This window comes from Stegodyphus dumicola, chromosome 9, assembly GCF_044657685.1.
Source record: "Stegodyphus dumicola isolate Sdum_Otavi_A_Nest chromosome 9, ASM4465768v1".
Taxonomy (NCBI): Eukaryota; Metazoa; Arthropoda; class Arachnida; order Araneae; family Eresidae; genus Stegodyphus; species Stegodyphus dumicola.
Window position 1 is genome coordinate 123266233 of NC_140776.1, and position 20788 is coordinate 123287020.

The window sequence follows — 20788 nt, forward strand, 5'->3', positions numbered from 1 at the left end:
GATCCCTCGTTACTGAACAGAATACTTCTCTGCGATACAAGCATCTCAGCTGACAGATAAGACTTGACAATGGAATATATAACTAGGATGCATTAATATCTAGGGCTAAACCTAAAGACTCTAGAGATCTGATGTGTGACTCGATTTTGTCAAAAAGTGACACTAGTGGCAACTGATCGTTCTCTTGTATGTTTTGAATAATTAATTTTAAAAATTCCCTCACATATATCTCAGTTAAAATTTCCTTGTTGCCAAAATGCTCTTTAAATACAGGAATGGCTTTTGGGTAATTTTCAGCTGTTAAAGGGTATCAACTCACTAGCCCGAGTTCCGGGTAACATTAATTGAACTAAATAGTAGAATTTGTCAGCGTCATCAAGTTCCTTATCCTCATGGATCTTCTTAAATTGACCCAAAAATGTAAGGTAACTTAATAATTGTTCATCGAATTTTTTAATTTGAATTTTTGAAAATTTGTACTATTTTTCATGTGGCATTTCTCTTGTGTTAGAACTTGTATTGACACTATGGTCATCTGCATTATCTTATACACTCTTTCACCCAATGATTAAGCATTATGAATTCATATGAATATTCCTCGCTGCTTATAACTTCGGTTTCTAGATCATCTTCAGCAACTTTGCCCTTAATCAATAAATCTAGTATCTCTGAATCATGAGATTTTAACTCAGCAATTATTATTTGTAACTTCACAATTTTATCTTTTAATACAGCTTTATCTGCATGAATATATTTATTAAGTTCATTCCTTAGAACATTAACCATTCTAGTGCTGTTGCAAGCCGTTTCTTTATCGACATCCATTTTTACCTTTAAATGCAGACCTACTTAAAACTCAAAATCTGTAGTTTGAGCATTCTGATAAAAAAATCTTCAAAAAATCTTTACTTGGTAATTGCAAAAGTATAAATCAATACAATAAAAATGAATAAAAAATAGTCATAACATTCATAATACAGCAAAACAAAATTATTTCTAATATCACTGCAGATGATTTAACGCATAACTTTTTCTACGTCCACATTGCAGATGATTTAACATATATTGCATAACTTTTCCACTAAAAATTTAAATTAATATTCTATTTATATATTAATACAATGCAGCTTATACAATTCTTTCTTAACTACAAAAGCGGGTCAAATGAAAGTGAGCCAATGCGAATATATGACAGACAGAGTACTTTATTTAAAGGTAGTCTCCATGAACATTGAGACATTTATCCCATTGACAAATGAGCCGCGTGATCCCCGTCTCATAAAACTCCTTGGGCTGTCGATTCAAAAAGTCTGTAACCGACTCCTTCACGGTGTCGTCCGACACGAATCTGGTACCCTTGAGATGTTTTTTCAGTTTCCTGAAAATGTGAAAGTCGCATGGCGACAAATCTGGGCTGTATGGAGGATGTTGCAGCGTGTCCCACTTGAACTTTGCCAGTTGTGTCTGGGACGTGGGGACGAGCATTGTCGTGTAGCAAGATCACACCATTCGTCAATCTTCCAGGTCATTTGTTCTTGATTGCAACACGCAGCCGATCCAGCATTGCACGATATCGCAAACTATTGATAGTCTCTCCACGTTTAGCAAATTCAATCAGTAATGGCCCCTGACGATCGAAAAAAAAAGTCAATAGCACCTTTCCCGAGGAAATGACAGCCTTTGCTTTCTTCGGGGGTGGTGAATTCAAATGTTTCCACTGTAAGCTTTGCCGGCGTGTTTCAGGTTCGTAGTGGTGGCACCATGATTCGTCTCCGGTCACAATTGCAGACAAGAAGTCGTCACCCTCATTGTGATACCGGATGAGATGAGTCAAAGCAGCGCCAAACCTCTCCGTCTTCTGGCGGTCGTTCAAAATCTTGGGCATCCATTGAGCACACAAAAGCCGATAACCGAGATGATCATGAATTAAGCCGTGACTGATGTTCCCACGCTCTGCCAGTTCATCGATGCTTTTCCTCCGTTCTTGTCTAATCAGCTCATCAACCTGTGCAAGGTGGCTTTGGCCCGGTCTTGGATCGTCTTTGCAACTTTCACGTCCTTCTCTGAACCGTTTGCTCCAACGCTTCACAGTGGCCAATGCGATGCGATGTTCACCGTACACAGCAGTCATACGGCGACTAATTTCATGTTGGGAAACACCTTCAGCTGTCAAAAACCTGACCACACCACGCTGTTCCTCTTTTGGAGCGTCCATTATGTCACGCTACCGTCTTCAACCCAGTGTAAGAGCGCCTTAAAGAACTTTAACCTCACACTTTCGCGCCACTTTCGTAAATGAAGGCTGTCTCTGTGCTACGCGGATGCGCCGCAGATGATGGACCGAACCATTCTGGCTGAGGAGGGGTTGGCTCACTTTCATTTGACTCGCCCTTATATATATAAATATAACTGGCTTTCCACTTTCTTATGTTGTAAGCAAAAATTCTTACTTTTCATACCTGAATGCAACAAGCTCCGACCTAGAATGTATACTCAACATCTACAAATTAAAATACCATTCTAGATTTTTTGTATGCATTTAAGAGAATTCTATTCATATTTATATTTGAAAATTATGTAGAACCACAATAACAGAAAATTTCACTTGTCTGATCCTAAAGGGTAAACCCAGTGTAATTTTTCTAAAGAAAACTTTTGTAATTTAAATACTGCAAACTTAAACATAAGAGTTCTCATTTTGTAAAATACAGCAAATTGAGTAATATCTCTAATATCCTCAGCAGATTTCATTTTATCCAAACTAGAACTCAATTTCTTAACGCAATAGAATCGCAAAAAATAGGCTGCATTAAAAATAAAAATGTATGGAATATCATCTGCTTGTTGCCATTCAAGCAATGCACAATTTTTTCTACTACAGTTGTTGCCAGACTTATTCTTGTAAAATGTGAGAGGCGCAACAGTATGCTTTTCCTTCACTGCAGCTTTTCGTATTGCCCTTCCAAATGCTTTCATTTGTATGTAGTTTTCCTTAATGGCCATTTTTTGCATATTTGCAAGGTAAAATGCAGTTTTCTTGGAAAAAAGATATACTTTTTTTTCTTAGTAAATCAAATACTTTAAATTTTTTAGAAACAATATGTGTTTACACATGGAATACTCAGAACTTCTGATGAGAGAATTGTGATTGTGAATTGTTATCATTTATGTGAAAAAAAAGGAAAATATAAGACATGGTTTATTCCGAGCTGTTCTCATCATAAGAAGATTATAAATGATCATGGTTAAGACAACCAACCATTTGATAGTGGTTTGCATTGACAGTATATCAATAATCTTGCCATCATTTTCAGATTGGGGGCATAATAATAAGGAAGTATCCTTTTAGTACTAGATAAAATTGCTTTCCTTCAATTAATGAATAATCCATATATCATTGTATTTATTGACAAATATACACACCAAAAAAAAAAAAAAAAGTAAGACTGTTAGGTTTCAGATTTTAAATTACGTCCAAAGGGGCGTTTTTTAACATTTTGTGTGTTGCCTTTATTTATTAAATATCGTGTTCTTCACACTTACCATAAAATTCAGTTCATCAGCAATATCGCAAAATAATTTAAAAATGAGCATATCTTTAGAATTTCCGATACCCAGTGCTGCGCGCTGGAGAAAAAAGTATTTTTTCTGCACAATGTTTCCATTGCTCGCTTTGAAATCCTGGAGTTTGTTAATCAAATCTTCCACCACAGCCTTTTATTTATACAACTAACATGGCAGTTCATTTAAGGGAGCTGCTCAGCAAATGCAGACAATGTTGCTCTGAAACTAAAATCATTTGCACATCATATTCTGCTTTGCAAGTCCTATAAGCTTTAGCTTATTTGCATGATTTCTTCTTTGTATTACAGATTTCAAATGATACAAGAGCTATATATTACTCTTCTTAACTTCTTGTTTTAATTGTTGATTTATTAACATTAACTTCATCAGCTGTATTGAGTGATGCTTGTTTTTATTTTGTAGGTTAAAATGTGGCGAGCAACTGTAGGTTATAATGTAAATGATGCAAAAAATGGTGATGGAGGTGATGATGATTGGGAAACTGATCCAGATTTCATTGTAAGTGTCCAAGTATCAGTTTTCTTTTGTGTTTTATATTCTTCACGTCATTACTTTAATATTTTATGTACAGTATTGCCAGAGGTATTTTTTAACTGATGATTGATGAGTTTTACATTACTAACTTTTGCTATTACTGACTTTTGTTGTTTAAAAATTTCAACCAAAAGATTTTATGTTATAGTTGAATGATTTTAGATTTTTCTGCTGAAATTTAAAGAACAATAAATAAAATAATTTGTTCTAAACTTCTCAGATTTATCTATCTAAGTTAACATCTCAGAAAGAGGAAAAAATGACAGGAGGCATTCTGTTCCAAATGGCCATTGGGGTTTAATGCTTAGATAGGCTGTTCCTTTTGTGACTTGGGATTTTTTTCGAAAAGGAATTTCAGTTGCAAAATGTAAATCATATTTATTCGTGTTTGTATAGTTTCTATTCATAACTATTTTATGCAATGTAGGACAATGATATGAGAAATAATGAACACAATTTAATAATTGTATAGTAATATTTCATGTGAATGTAAGATCTATAAATGACTTGCTAAGCGTACTTGGATAATTTGAAGGTAACGTGTTCAAATTAAAATGTTGTTTAAGGAAATCAAATGCCTTTTCATTTCTTTTTATGTCTACATTAAAATCTCCCATCATAATTATCGGTATGTTTGTATTTATATATAACTTTGAGTATCTCATAAGCACACTAGAGAGAAACATTTTAAAATTACCTGAATTAACTGACAGATGAATGTATACAGATGCCAATATAAAATGTGACTGTTCATTAGTTGTAGTATCAACCATATGTATTTCACTGGCCTCTGTTTCTTCTATCCTTCTTCTGTAGTTTAAAGTAAACTGAACTGGACTGCAATCTGCAGTGCTTGTTGGATTCCCGTAGCTAGCTGAACAATTGGCTTTTCGTTGTCTGACTTCAGAATGACTTTCAATGTATAGTGCTTTCAGTTCAAAACCATCCTCCTGTGAATAGGTTCATCCTCAAACCTCCAGACATCACAGTAAAATTGGACTGCTCTATTGTTTCATCTCTTATAAGATAGTTATAATATGCAGTCAAACTTTGAGCATTAAAATTAGTAATAATCAATTGTACAATTTCACTGTCATTGTCAATCATAATGAATTGCCTTGCTGATTCAGCAAGTGTTCTCTGGTGGTGTCAGTCAAGTGTCGACCGCATTCGAAGCTGAGCCAGAGCCTCCCACCAGTTGAGAATGCATGAGATTGGGGTTGTTTAGCTTCTTACTATCCATGTGCACAGCATATGACATCATCAGAATTCCTGTGATTTTCCCTAACTTTGTCACTCAGCTGTGGCTGAGCCATAATTCCAAATTCCAGAAATCTTTTTATAGTTTATAATGTACACCTTTGTCTATCAAAAGAAACATAAACCAACTCTTTATGTTTTGTGGTTGCGGAACTCTAAGCGTTTCCATAATCTGCAAAAGCGTCATAATTTTTCCTTTTCAGAGACCACTATGAGAGTATATAAGTCTGTGTTAAAAAAAATATGCTTTTGGAAACAGTATGACAATCTAATACTAATTATATCTATAAAATAAAGCCCTAAAATTCGTAATATGTTCTTTATTGTGAAAGATTAGTTAAATTGAAATATTACTTTATTATACTTTTAGAATGATGTCACTGAAGAAGAGCAAAGATGGGGCTCTAAAACTGTTGAGGGATCAGGAAGAACATCTGCTGCCATCAAGTAGGAAAATTTCTTCTTGAATATAATGCTGTTTACCACTGATATAGAAGGATTATTTATTGTGACTTTTCTAATATAAATTAGGCATATAAGCAATACAGATGTTTCCATTTATTAATTACATTCTAGTAAATGTTTGTTTTTGACTTTTTAACTTATAGCAAAAAGCATTGCTTTAAGTTACTTTACTAGTTTTCACTAGTTAAATTTTTATTTATAGTGTTCTTGTGATTTGTTAAAAAAGTATGCTTTTTAGATAGAAATGTTTTCTGATAGAAGAATTAAAAACCCATGTGTATCTTTGAAAAGCAGTTAATAAAGAAATAAATTGAAGTCTGTTATGGAAACCTGTAGAACCAGTACTAAAGCTGATTAGCTGGGAAGCAGTCATATAATATTAAGAAAAATGTTGAACATGCACATACAGTAAAGAGGGACCACATTATATGATTGAAAAATTGAGGTAACTTCTGTTGTATGCTGTTCAAATTACCGTTGCTCATAAGAATTCATTACATCAGAAAAGGAAAAGCAAAATTATAAATTTGGAGCATATATTGCTACAAAGAGCAGCTGTCGCATCATGTGATTGAAGAGATAGGCAACTCATCATGTGTATTGACTGAGCAATCTTTAAATATATAAGTTTCATTTTATCAGATTAAGAACATTAAGCTGTAGGGTAGTGTTTGATGGCTGAAACACTTTTGTCATTCTTCTGCAGATTTCTGTGCAATCTGCTATGAAAAAAATTGCATTCTCTCTCTCTCTCTATCTTTTTTTTTTTTTTTTTTTTTTTTTTTTTTTTGTGTGTGTGTGTGTGTGTGCATTTTTCAAGCTTCTTATGTAGTAATTGTTAGGATGGCTAAATCCATTGCACAATGACTTGGCTAACTTTCGATTATGTGATGTTACATGACCTCCCTATTGTGTTTGGGCATGTACATCATTTTCTTTATAGCTGTGCTGCTTTCCTTGGTAATAGGTGTTTTTGCCTGCCACATAGTTTACTAACAATACTCTTCAGTTTGTTTTTTGTTGACTATTTCTAGTGTACATAAAAGTATACATGTTATGATTGTTCTAGTAAGCATTTTTATAATCCTGGCTGAGTTTGAGTTTCTTTGGTGTTATGGAATTGATCTACTAAGTGCATTTTTCATAAGTGATATTGGCAATTCTGTTGGCTAGGATGGCTGTATAAAAGGCATCATTAATTATACTATTGCTGTGCCATAGCTGTAAAGGGAGGATAGTTCCACAACTTACCCCCAAGGTCAGTAGGTCTCGTGCCATGTGCTTTTTTCCCTAAGATGTATCTTTAGCATATGGCATGCAGCCATAAGTTAAATGACCTCAAAAAGTATATTATTACAGAGACAGTAAAAAGGGGTAAGAATTTGAATGTCATCTTAAGCCAGATCATTTAATTAAAAGAAGTCATTTAAAAGGCGTTTCGCACCAGAGTTTGTTTGAGCTAATTGAAACATCTGGCACAACCAGTACAGCTGCACTGTAATGGGGGGGGCTGTTTTACTTCAGTTGAAAAATCTCAACTTTACATATGGTGGGGTTAGATGACATATGGAACTGACTCTTTTAGCTCAGACAAACCCCATTGTGGATGGCCGTTAAACAGGTTTGCTATTACCTTTGATATAAATGACCATAGCTAGCGGCCAGTTGAGTTTTGTTTGCAGTATGTACAAATTTCTTTTACAATAACAATTTTTCATAAATTCCAGTGCAATTTCTGTGTCTAATAGTAAAATAAGGTTTGGTAGTATTAATAACAACAATTAATAGTTTTCTGTGGCTGTGGTCTTAATTACTGGGATTGGTGTTATTGTTGAATTTTTATTTTCAAACGTAATTTAGTAAATTTAAAACATGTTACATGGCACAGTGTAGTAAATAATAAAACTTTGTTTTACTGGCACAATGAAGTAAATAATAAAACTTTGTTTCAAGTAAATTCACAAAGAAACCAAAAAGTTTTGTTAAAACGAAAATATATGTAATAAATATATATTACTCTGCAATAAAGAATAGTATTTGCAAAATATTCTACATCCAGTCATGATTTTTTCCCCGCAGTCTTTGTACTCCTAAGTTGTTTGCTTTCTTCCCCTTCTTTTTGTTTAAAGTTGCACCTTTTTCCTTTAGTTCTTTGACTGTAGCCATTATGCTGATTTTTTTTAAAAATTTATTTATAAGAGAAATATGTTTTGGTTCCAAAATGTAACAAATGATCCTAATAAAATTTTAGATGTTTAATGTGTTGGCAAAAGACTATGTATTAACCACAATAACGAAATATCACAAAATAACTTAAATGCAAAAAATAACCACTATTCAGCAATGCTTGTAATATAGTGAAGCATTTGGTAAGTGAAAGAAATTGCCGCGAACATAGCTGCTGTTATGTGTGTGAGATGGACATGACTGTTATAGGAACTGGCTGCGGGAAACCTGGTAAGTGCACGTAAGCAAAATTAGGACAGTTTTTCTTTCATTTCATATATTACTTGTCACTTTCTGTTGAAATTTTTTTAAAAATAATTTGAAATTGTCATTTTGAAGCAAATATTAGTAGAATCTAATTAATATGCATAATTTTATTGACATCAAGACCTACTGTTAACTTTTTTTTAATAATTGATTTTTAGTACACCTTTATATTCAATATAATTTCAGTAATGAGACTTTATCTTAGGTTAAAATGTGTGCATTATTTTTATAGTATTCAAGAATTAAGGTCAAATGTCGTAAAAGATGATACCGAATTTAAAAAACAAGTATTAGAAAGTGGTCTCAAGTCTTCCTATGGGTATGGTGGAAAATTTGGAGTTCAAGCTGACAGAATGGATAAGGTATTATTTATGTTTTGTAATATTTATAAAGAGCTTTTGCACCTTACTTAATTTACTAATAGAAGTTTTATATATTTTTATTGCTATTTTCTTGTTTGAAGTTTCTCTAGAATTGATTGTTTTTTAAATTTAAATCCTGGCTATATAATTAAGGAAGAATACTAAAAATAAATTTCTGTTTTATTGCAGAGAAAGCATTTTTTACTTTTTTATTAAAGAAAGTATTCTAATTACGAAAAATTCTGGGTACCATGTTTCAAAGAAAATATCCATTTTGACTGCTAGCGAATGCAATTTAACGATGCTTTTGCATGACATCTGTATGTAAGGATTTGCTTTAAAAATGATTGAATTATTTTTTTTCTTATCTTCCGGTAAAGGTTTTTATGCCTCTAGTTAACCTGCATGTTATAATTTTAGAATTATTAAGTATTTAAAACTTGTTTAATTGTGGCTAAGCCTAATTTTTTTTGGCTTAGCAGCCATATTTGTTTACATTTGAAACTTAGCAAAATAGTGGATTGGTTGCCAGTGTAGAGAAACTAAGCTTCACAACAACAGTGTAACATCTTTATTATTGCGAATTAAATTATGCTTAATCCATTCTGGAATTATCGTTTAAGTTATTAAATTATCCCGGTAAAAGTATAGTTTAGGGTACCCCTTGGCGATTATTGGCGGTACATGGGTACCGAATTTGTGCAATTCTTTGACTCGTAATTTTGGCTTGCCGCAAAAATCGCCGCTACACAGAGCCAAAATAACAAGACAAACAATTGCACAAACTTGGTATCCATGTACACGTCGACTTATTTTCACTTAAAAAAAAATCCTCGAATCGCACAAAAATGGCATTGCGCACTCCTTTGACTTTATCCATGTACACGTTGACCTATTTTCACTTTAAAAAAAAATCCCAGAATTGCACAAACTTGCATTGCGCACTCTCTTTACTTTGTATGTACACATCGATATATTTTCACTTAAAAAGTCAAAAGAGCACCAAATTCTACAATATAGGCATACAAAAAATACATAATCTCAATAAAATACATTTTAAACCAAACAATAAAATAACATAAAAAAGGAAAAACATGTTGTACATTTAAGCACTACCAAAAGCAAATATTCACTTACCTTGATTTTCGAGTTCTCTTCGTACACCCAGAGCCACGTAAAAATCAAAATATCAATCATACTCAAATGACTTTTTTCAAACCAAGTACTCTTTCTGATCAAACACTTCACATAGTGACCATCTGAACTTTTCTTCCTACAAACCCATTCAAATACATCTAAATGGTTTTTACGTTCGACTAGACACATATCCTTCCTACATACAGGACACTTATAATGGCTACTAAGTAAACCTTCATTTACACACCAATCAATTAAAGCTCTTTTCCCCTTTCGCTCCAAATCGTACAGAAACTTCAAATTAATCTTACTACATTTGGCCATTCTACCTTCTAAAGAATCAAACCAACACACACCACAAAAATGCTTACAAAACATCCCATGATTCAAAATTTCCCAGAATCATGCACCGGATTACGTCACAATAGGGTTCCCATAACATTCAACTACTCAGACTACCATGAATGAAACAACAGCTTGGCGATAAATCAAACAACTTCGCCATAATACAAGGGGTACCTTAAAGTCTACTCTACCCAATTATCCCATATATTAACTCAGCATAGTGTCCCCAACAAATTAAATCAGTGTCTTTTTGCCGATTGAGAACAAAAGAAAACTTTCAGTTTTGTGCACCGAAAAATCTGCCTTCTTGCCTGCTGGCCGAATTGCTTGTTTTTTAGTAGAAACTGGAATTTGAATTTAAAAAAAAAAAAAAAAAAAAAAAAAATTACCCTCTGACCAGCCAGGTTATTTGCTAAGAAAGTACAAATTTCTCAAAACTACTATGAGAACAAATTATTTTCTTAATTTTAATGTAAAAACTCTTCTGGTATTTTATACCTGGATTTGTGTACTTTTAATATATTGCCTTAATTTTTTTGACTTATTTTAATATGCACGTATATATATATGTTCTTAGATATCACAAAAGAATTCTAGGCATATTCTAGGTAAATTCTAGGTATGTATATGGCCTTGCCATTAGAGGGTTAATTTTTTTAACTGTATTTGGTGTTTTATGTTTTTCTGTATCTATCATTTTTAATATTCTATATCTTTCAATATGTTTCAATTTTTAATATAAATATTTTGAGTTTTTGTGTATTTTTTGCCTTGTCGTGAAGTGAGAGCTGAATTAATTGAATGAGAAATATATCTGTAATGAAATTTGAGGAAATAAGTTTAAGTGAAATGCAGGAAAAAATTTGCGTAATTTAATATTCCGTACAAGGAATTCGTGGTGTACACATCAGATTTTTTTCTTTAAGTAATGCTTATTCTAATGCATGAAAATCAAGAGCTGTATAATTTCATGAAACACGTTGTGCAAAGGAGTAGTAATCCATTAACATATTTTAAATAACTACAGTAATGGCTCCCATATTTGCAAGTAAGGTTTATCATGGGTGTGTTAAGATGCTGTGTTAACATGATCTTCATGCAAATTATATGATCTAATTTAATTAATAAATTAAATACATTGATAATTGATATACTAAGCTAAACTATATTCATCCGAAGCAGATATTCATTGTAACAACTGTTGTGGAAAGAGAGTGGTAAATGGATTTTAGTTATACCATTTGTTTTCTTTGGACTTTTATTGTGAAATTGAAACCTTTGATCCCTTAAATTGAAAATAACTGAAAACTTTGTTACAATATCCAGGATACTGGAGCAAGACTGTATTTAAAAATATTGCAATTGCAAAATATATTACAAGAAAAAAGTGTGCTTTTTAGAAGAATTTTCTGGATATTGTCAAAAATATTAGTAGCAGCTTTGCTTAATACTGTGTGCTAAACAACAATCTGCATTAAGAATTAATAAAAGTAATTCATGTGATAATATGTTTGAAGTGTGAAACTGGTTCTCTCTAAGACATTTCTGGTCGTCAAAAAATGTTTGTGGATCAGTTTGGTTTGCTTATTAGAATTAAAATGCTTCAACATTGTACTGTTATATATATTGTTAAAAGTTGTTCGTTCAGGCACAATACCATTTGCAATCTATTAAAAATGGCTAAGTAAATAAAAAGAATGGTAAGTCATTTGTATAAAATTGCATGAAATATATGCTGATCATTTGATTAGTGAACTGATACCATAAATTCTAAGGCTCTAACAATTTTTCCAAAGTAACAGTAAGTAAAATTTTGTGTAATCATGTTGGTCTGGTCTGGTTTGGTTTATTGTAATTATAGCAAACCACATGAAGGCTATCTGCTTAAGAAGATGGAACACTTTGTAGTGGACTTTTTAAGGGAAACTATCTTGTATACACGCTACAGCATGGGGTAAACCACAGAAACACTCATGCAGCCAATCCGTTTGCTGGGATTCAAACCCCAGTCGAACTAGTAGTATTCACGGACTTTACCATTCAGCAGCTAGTGGTTTTTCTAATCACTTTGGAAGAAAGGTATTTGTTAAAAGTAATCAAGATTTGGTTCTGTTACAAAGTGACCTTGAATCATATAATATAAATGTTTGTTCTAAATATCAAATTCAAATTGGACAGCAGTATATTGTGTTATTTGTTAGACAAGGCTTTAATGCTACTGTAATTATGTTCCAAGAAGTGAATGAAACTGTTGGTAAGTTGCTTATGCAATTATGCTATTTTTTTAGTTGCATAATGATTTAAAGTAAGGATGTAAAGATGTTGCCATTGATGCAAGACCTAGCCAGACCTTCAACATACATCTAGGAGTGAACCAGCATTGTAATGTGACCATGCTGTATAATGAAGCACCTAAGAAACATTACTTGCAGAATGGATTCAATTTACATATGTGTTGTAGTTTCATCTGGTTGGAGCCACAAAAATGCGTTTCCAAAATTTTTGAATTTAGGTTGTTGGAAATTACACAACGTTCTGATATGCACTAACATTTTGTGGTAACTATGGATCCATCTATTAGTCTTAAACCATAATGCTAAGAACATTAGTCTTAAGCCATAACAATAAGTATTACAGTAAAAAGTCCGAAATATGGACTTACATTATACAGAATGATCAAAAATCTGGACATCAAAGCCACCAACAACGTTTTCTCGTAGGCTTTACGCATGCGCATTTGATTCCCCCCTCTGTGTATAATAAAACACGGGGAGAGTCCCAATTCTTAATTTGACTTCGACACTAAATAAAATACCTTGTTACTGAAGAAACAATTATTTTAGCATAAATTTGTACCATCAGTAATTTGGCTCCATTGCTGCGTATATGCTTGGCATACATCTAAAACCCAAACATTCCACATAGATACATCGTTGATCTGACGCCAACTTGGCGAATCATTATTTATTATACTTTCCTTTCAACACCACATGTTTATCAAAACATGATAAATTAAGTAATGACTCATGTAGCAATACATAAACAATTTTTTTATGTTAGTAATTGAACAATAAAGGAGTATGGTAACCTTTTATGTTGACATTACGCCTGGTGATGAATACAGATTTAAGTTAAATGCGCTAAAAAATGTTGACAAGGAAACATTTACCAAAAATTTCTTTTCATATGCTAAAAATAAATTTTGTTGATAATACTCATAGACTCAAAGATTACATTTAGGGCTATTTGAATCAAGAATAACTGATTTGTTATTCACATAAACCCAGAACCAGCACAAGGGCTCATATGGCTGCATCGAGTCAGAGAATTTAGGACTGACAGAAACTGCATCTGGTGGTAAGATATCTATCTAGCGTCAGCTCTCAATAAGGCTTAAGTATATGGTGGGAATTTATTTATTCAGAACTCTGATAAGCCTTAAACATGTACAAGAAATAGACATAAATATAATAACTAACTAATACAATTCAGGTTTTATTGGCTCTACGCGATAGAAGCAAGAAATTTAACAGAGCGACTTGTCATTAGTCGCCAAGCTCATGATGCATAGCCAAATATGTATAGTGAAGAATAACTAAATTTGATGATGATAGCCATTAATTTTAAAAGTTTTCGGATATCGCAAAACAAAGGTGAAATTTTCCAATTAACGGATTTTGTAAAGAAATGTGGAGAAGTGGTAATAAATGAAGATTATATAAAAAAAAGTTTTTAATTGTGATGATAATGCTTCTCAATCATCAATCAATTAATGAGGGGCGAAATCTGTAGTATGGTTCTAAATCCAGAAAAACTTCTACCGATAGTTAAGAAAGTGACAGAGAAGTTACTGAAAACGAGAAAATTTCAATTGACAGTAAAATTAGTCGGAATTAGTCAGACGATTAGATGGAATTCTCAAAATAGCAGTTACAGGACTTCAACAATGTAATTAAACAAGAGATTATGTCTGTCTACAGAATTAAAGAGAAAGTATTAGCACAAAAAAATGAAGCAACTTACATTGAAAAAAATGTTTAGTAAGGTAAGCAAATAAATATTAAGCTTTTGTTTTTGTAAATTTTGATATTCTTTAGATCATAAATACTTCATTATTTCATAAATCACAATTTCATGTTTTTAATTTTAAAATTTCTACATGCCATCTTACTAGATTTAAACTGATGATCTATTATCCGAAAAAATCCCAAATCTGGAATCACCAAAGTCCCGACGAGTCTGGATTTTGGACTTTGTACTGTAACAAATTTAATTCAAATACAACTAATATTTGTAGTCCATCATCTCAGCATTTCTTGGAAATTCACCAGGTTCATCATTTTCTTCTTCAGAGAGTTATCAATGGTATTCCTTGGATTTGTTTCAGAAAACGACTAATATCGTCTTCTGTGTTTGATGGTGCAGTCTGAATTTTACGGATATTTGTCATGTGAGGTATATTTTAATTTTATAATAGTTATTTTAATTTAGTTAACCTTAGCCTATCTTGCCTCATTTCAACTTGCAGCTACCTTCCAGAATGAGTTTTTTTAATCTTGTTGAATGCAAATGAGGAAGAAATAATATTAAAAAGGAAAATTCAACTTACTTCTGTGAGAAAGAACTAGGAATCCTGAGTAGTATGCGTTTGTCTTTGGGCTAAGTCTCTCTAACTGCTGTTATGCTGGGCCATATGTTACATGCCTTTTGATAGTTTGCTGGCTAGTTTTACGGGCTAACTACGTTAGAATTTTGTTAGCTTCGACTAAATCTCTTAGTTAGATATAGTTAGTTCTCATTTCTTATTTTTGAGTTATAGCTCAAGTGGAGGCATTGTTGTAAGCCCGAAGAAAGGAGCCGAATGTTCATCTTATTTTGAGTGAATAAAGGGTAATTAACCCTTCTTGCATTTACGATTTCTGTTCTTTGAACTAAGCAATAATTCACTTAACAGCTCATTAGTTTCCCTGACATTTAATTTAACAGAATAAAAGTGAGAACTTTATGGTCAAAAATATATTTTGGTACGAAAAAGCAAGGTTGTCTAGAATTCTGTTTCATTACTTGCTAATTCTAATTAACCCAGTTGATCTTTCTGAATTTGGAAAACTGGCTGGGCTCTTTTCTTCATGGTAGTCTTAGATCAAAATGAAGCTGCTTCACAACTTAATATGGCTTTGCAACTTGGCGATATATCTCTTTCACTTGGCAATTTCTATATTCTATTTTGACTTTATTTGGTGATTTTATTTAAGTTTAAGAAATTCATTGTGCAGTATTTTAATAACATTAATTGAATTGTTGATCATAACGCACAAGGGATGTATTTTCCATTTGTAGGCTTCCTCATATAAATTGGCAGGACAATTTGATTAGTCAATTGAAATGACATTAAATGGCACCTACCATATATGGTTATCCTCAAATACAATAATCAAGATACAAAATACAAGATCATATATGGTTATCCTCAAATACAATAATCAAGAAAATTGCTAGGAAACCCACCTTTGGAAAATCATTCTACCAGACCTATTTTAAATAACCACTTTTTATACCAATTGAATGTTTACTGATTGTGAATTAATGAAAAACTTTTTCATTCAAAATGTAGTTAAAAGTAAATTATCTGTGCAGTGAGCTATATGCTCTAAGATTATATTTTCTCAAAAAATTGCTTAATAGCTGCAGTTTTTTATGGATCACCTGTGAAATAATTTTAAAATATATGTTGCATTTCACAACATTTTCTCAATTTAAATTTTGTGAAATAATAATAACTTTAAATTGGGAGACAGCCTTGTAATGTCACCATGGTGTGTAATACTTGTCATAACTGAGATCTATGCAATTGTTTATGATATATGCATATTTTAAACTTAGCCATTTATCGCAATTATAATAAATTTATTCTAGTCTGCTGTGGGCCATGATTATGTAGCTCAAGTTGAGAAACATGCATCCCAGGTTGATGCAGTCAAAGGATTTGGTGGGAAATATGGAGTTCAAGCTGATAGACAAGATAAGGTAAATTATTGATTTGTTTTTAATATGGTACCATCTAACCCAAATATGACTAGACACTGGCTAGTGAGCCTTAGGCAGTTACTTCACTCATTCGATGCAGTTTTCATTGTCTTAAGTAGTAGTTTTTTTTTTTTTTTTAAGTATAGTTACAGTTTAAAACAGGTATTACTATCATATAATGAATTCTTTTAAAAGTCTCTAATTTTTTTAAACATACATTACGCATATAATAATTTTAGCATAGTTATAAAATATGCATTTTCCTGCAATCATCAAAGCAATGAGCAAATTCCATTTTTGTGACTTGATGCACTGGCTGTTTCATTTAGAAAGGTAATGGCTATATAAATAGCAGAAAAAGGCAAATGGTAGGCTGCAATGGTAGAGCATATTATTTATGACAAATACATAAATAATATGATCTACCATTCATATACCTGAAAACTTTAAAATGACATTCAACCATGGTGGAAGGAAAGGAAGCTGAATTGGTGTGTACCATTCACTTCTTTAAAGCTGTGACACTTTCTCCTTGTTTATGAAAACTTTCATTGACTGTAGGTTTTGACTTGTTCGGAGGTAAACTTTTTGTACTTATGTAAATATAAGTATAAATGTACTTATTTTCCTTTTCTACAATATTTCCTAAGTGGTGAAAGAATACATTTTTAAACAACATTTCATTTTGAAATGGAATTAAATGCTATACTTTTCCCAGAACACTTTGCTCTAAACAGCTTTAATTTGAATGAAATGTTTTCACAAGTTTTTGCTAATTACACTCATGTCCATAAATTAAGGATAATGCAAAATCAGGCAAAGGAAGAGTTAGAAGAAAAACAAATTTGACTTATTTGTAAAGCTTATTTATTAAACAAAAGGTAAAGAGCAAAAAAAGATGCTATATGTTTGATATTATTAAAAAGAATTAGTGATTTTTTTCTCCCTGGAGCAAATTACAAAAAAACCTATTTACAAGAAACCAATATTACATGGTTGGTATGATTGTTAATACATTGTATGTCTCCCAGACAATGCAATACAGTCCATACAATGCCTAGGCATGCTGAGTATCAAATTATTGATCTGATCTTGGGGGATATTACACCACTCAAAAAGCAATGCTCTCGGAAGTTCTGGTACACATGTAGGAGGAGGTTGACGGGCTGCAACTCGTCGACCAAGCATGTCCCACACGTGCTCTACTGGATTCAAGTCCGGTGAGAATGCTGGCGAGTCCATACGGGTGATATCCTCCGATTGAAGGCATTCGCTTATGATGTTTGCACAGTGAGGACGGGCATTGTCATCTATAAACACAAATTGTGCACCCATGGCGCCCCGAAACAAATGTACATGTTGTTCCAGAATGACATCCCGATAGATTTGGCTTGTCATGGTTCCAATTTGAACATGCATGTCAGTTCTGGAACCCAGAATAATTCCATACCAAACGAGCACTCCTGCACTACCGTAACAGTGTCGTTCAATGATGTTTTCTTGGTGGTAACGGGTACCTGGAGCTCTACATATGAAAGTCCGGCGAGAATCAGACTGCAAGCTAAACTTGGACTCCTCGGAAAACATCACACAAGCCCACTTTTTCGGTGTTCACAATGCATGCTCTCTACTCCAGGCTAACCGCAGGCGACAGTGAGTTGCAGTAAGTGGAACGCATCTGACAGGTCTACGAGCATATAGACCAATCTGTCCGAAGCGTCTGTACACGGTCTGCCTTGAAATTGTCGTACCAGTGGCTGAAGAGAGCTGACGAGACAGATCTCAGGCTGTGCTCCACCTGTTTCTTTTGGCAGTAACTGCCAAATACCGGTCCTCATTCGACATTGTAACTCTGGGGCGACCTGTGCTGTAACGTCTACTCACATTACCATCATCTTGTAATCGTTGCTAAAGCCTGGAGATGACATTCTGGGCAGTTCCAAATTCGTCTGATACTTCCAGTTGGGTACACCCACATTCCAGACGGCCGATAATTCTACCACGTAAAAAATCATCCAAATGAGTCCTTTGTGTCATAACTATTCAGTTATTGCACTGAAATGCTTATAAAGCGCCTGCGAAGAATTTTACTTCTTTGCCTGTATTCCTTATATATCACTCTCTTACACTCTCGTCATTGTGACGTACCATCGGTGTCATCTGGTTACTTTCTGAAATTTGCATATGATTCTTGAAGATGTGTGTAGTGGTTTTACAGGTGATATATTTATTTTAGAGTTCGATTTCCGCCTGACTCCGAATTATCCTTAATTTATGAACATGAGTGTATATTAGATAGAAAAAAGGTAATTCGATTTTATTTGGTTAACAATTAACAGAGTTTTTTGTATTATTAAAATGACACATTATTTCTTTTCTAGCTACAGAGCTTCTTTCTGAAATAATTCCTCTAATATGAGATGATGTTTATCTTCTGAGGCATCTTTTAAATTATATAGCATAGTCACTGTGATAATGCTGTGTTTGATTTACAGTGGAAGCTCGGGATATGATTTTAATTCGTTGCAGCATTGACCTCATATAGCAAATTTCTCATATCTAGAAACAAAATTCCCCATTGAAAATAATGGAAATCCAGTTAATCCATTCTGCGCCCTAAAAAATATCAACATAAAAATCAATTTTTCTAATGAATAACACTGGTAAATAATATAATGATAGTTCACCTTTATGGAGAGACCTGACTGGTGATAGGGATGTGGGGAAGACGAAATTGGTTACTGTGGGAAATGGCGAGTCCCCCTCTGATTCAGGAAGGCACTCTCTTCTTGGTAATTTTTAACCTACTGGAAGCAGGTTCTGGGTCAGAATGCCTTAACTTTTTTTTAGTTACAGGCTGCTTTACCAAAAACTTATTTAATAACGCTTGCTTCTCTCTACTTTTTAAGAGGCCTCTAAAATGTGACTCTATATTATTGTCATTATACAAGTTCATGAAGTGCCCACACACTGATTTATTAGGGTGATTTTCTTCAAAGAAAGTTTTCACTTCTTCCCACTTTGCAAAAGCTTCTTTAATCTTATTGAAAGAGGGGCCCTCACTCCTGTTCCCTCCTCCCCTAACTAACGCTATTCTACCACCTCTTGCTGCTGCTCCTTGTAAAGTTCTTTAAATTCATCCCTTGTAAGTTCTTTACTATGCTCCTCCACTAACTCATCCAGATCAGCACCATCCACAACCAAACCCATACTTTTTCCCAGAGATACTGTTTCTTGGATTAGCTGCACTGTGTTGTCCACAGGTTGAGGATCAAAACCTAATACAGGAATACTCTTAAGGCCACAGTTTTTTCTGTGTTGAATTTGGGATCCTCACTGAGACTTGGATGAGTAAGATGTTAAAATGATCCTTCTAAAATTCTCTGAGGGTCAGGCTTGTATTTTCAGCCACTTCAAAACACCTTTGAAACAAGGCCTTTGTGTCCAGCTTCTTAAAGTTGGAAATAACTTGCTGATTCATAGGCTGAAGAAGTGGAGTGGTGTTGGATGAAAGAAACTTGTATGAACTGAAATTCTTCCAGCGAATCACCTTCAAACCCTGGAGGATACGCAGGAGTATTATCAAGGACAAGCAAAGCCTTGAGTGGCAACTTATTTTCATGATTTTCATGAAAGTATTTCTTCACTGAGGGACTCAAAACCTTATTGATCCACTTGATGAAAAATTGCCGTGTTACCCAAGCTTTGCTGGTGGTTTGCCACATCACGTTCATTTGGTTTTCCTGCACCTTTCCTCTCTCAGAAACTCAGATTTTCTGAGTGGTAGATGAGCAACAGTTTGATTTTACAATCTCCACTTGCATTGGCACAAAACAAGAGAGTAAGCCTATTTTTCACTGGCTTGTGGCCAGGCAAAGATTCTTTTACATGATGTAGCTCCTGTTAGGCATTTTCTTCCAAAAAAAACCTGTGTCATCACAATTAAATACTTGATGGGGAAGAAAGCCCTCACTAGTAATATATTTTAGGAACTCTGGCCAAAATTTATTGCAGCCTTGCCACATTGCACAACATTGTGAACACCACTTCTCTTTTTAAAATTTTCAAAGCATCCACAGCTTGCCTTAAATGCCATCTCATCTTCAGTTGACGTACCTGGTGTTTTTTGGAGAAAGTCCAAGTACAGATTCTTAGCCTTAGCACAAATGATAGCTTCCAACACCAAATCACCTTTTAACTGCTTCTTGTTAATCCACACCGACGATAGCTTCTCAATATATTCTAGGACTTTTGGACAATGCTTGGAAGTAACGGTAATTTCTTTGGCCACATCTAGTTTCTTAATTTCTTCCTACTTCCTCAAAATAGTGCATATCATCGATGTAAGTCTTCGCCAAATCCATCACTCTTAACCATAATTACGTTTATCTGTAATTTCTTTCTTAATTTCAACGGCCATGGCTTCCTTCTTTTTCTTTGCAGCACTATCTGAGGCAGCAGTATTCTTGGGAGGCATCATGATATAATTATTTTAATGTTAAATGTAAAAAACAATTCACAAGCACACAAACACTTAGATCAAAGAACACTGCGTTCACGCAGTGTTCTTTTTTGATTCC

At 33.5% G+C, this 20788-nt stretch overlaps 1 protein-coding gene across 3 annotated transcripts in view; it reads left to right on the forward strand.

Annotated features, from left to right (window-relative positions):
- The window catches only part of Cortactin (cortactin), a 119342-nt gene that overhangs the window by 21868 nt on the left and 76686 nt on the right, over positions 1-20788 (forward strand). For all 3 annotated transcript variants that reach the window (XM_085824040.1, XM_085824042.1, XM_085824041.1), the window contains 4 exons: positions 3988-4083; positions 5750-5826; positions 8570-8699; positions 16098-16208. In XM_085824040.1, the coding sequence (XP_085680166.1) occupies positions 3994-4083; positions 5750-5826; positions 8570-8699; positions 16098-16208 (408 nt within the window). In that variant the 5' untranslated portion in view covers positions 3988-3993. The remainder of the gene's footprint in view (positions 1-3987; positions 4084-5749; positions 5827-8569; positions 8700-16097; positions 16209-20788) is intronic.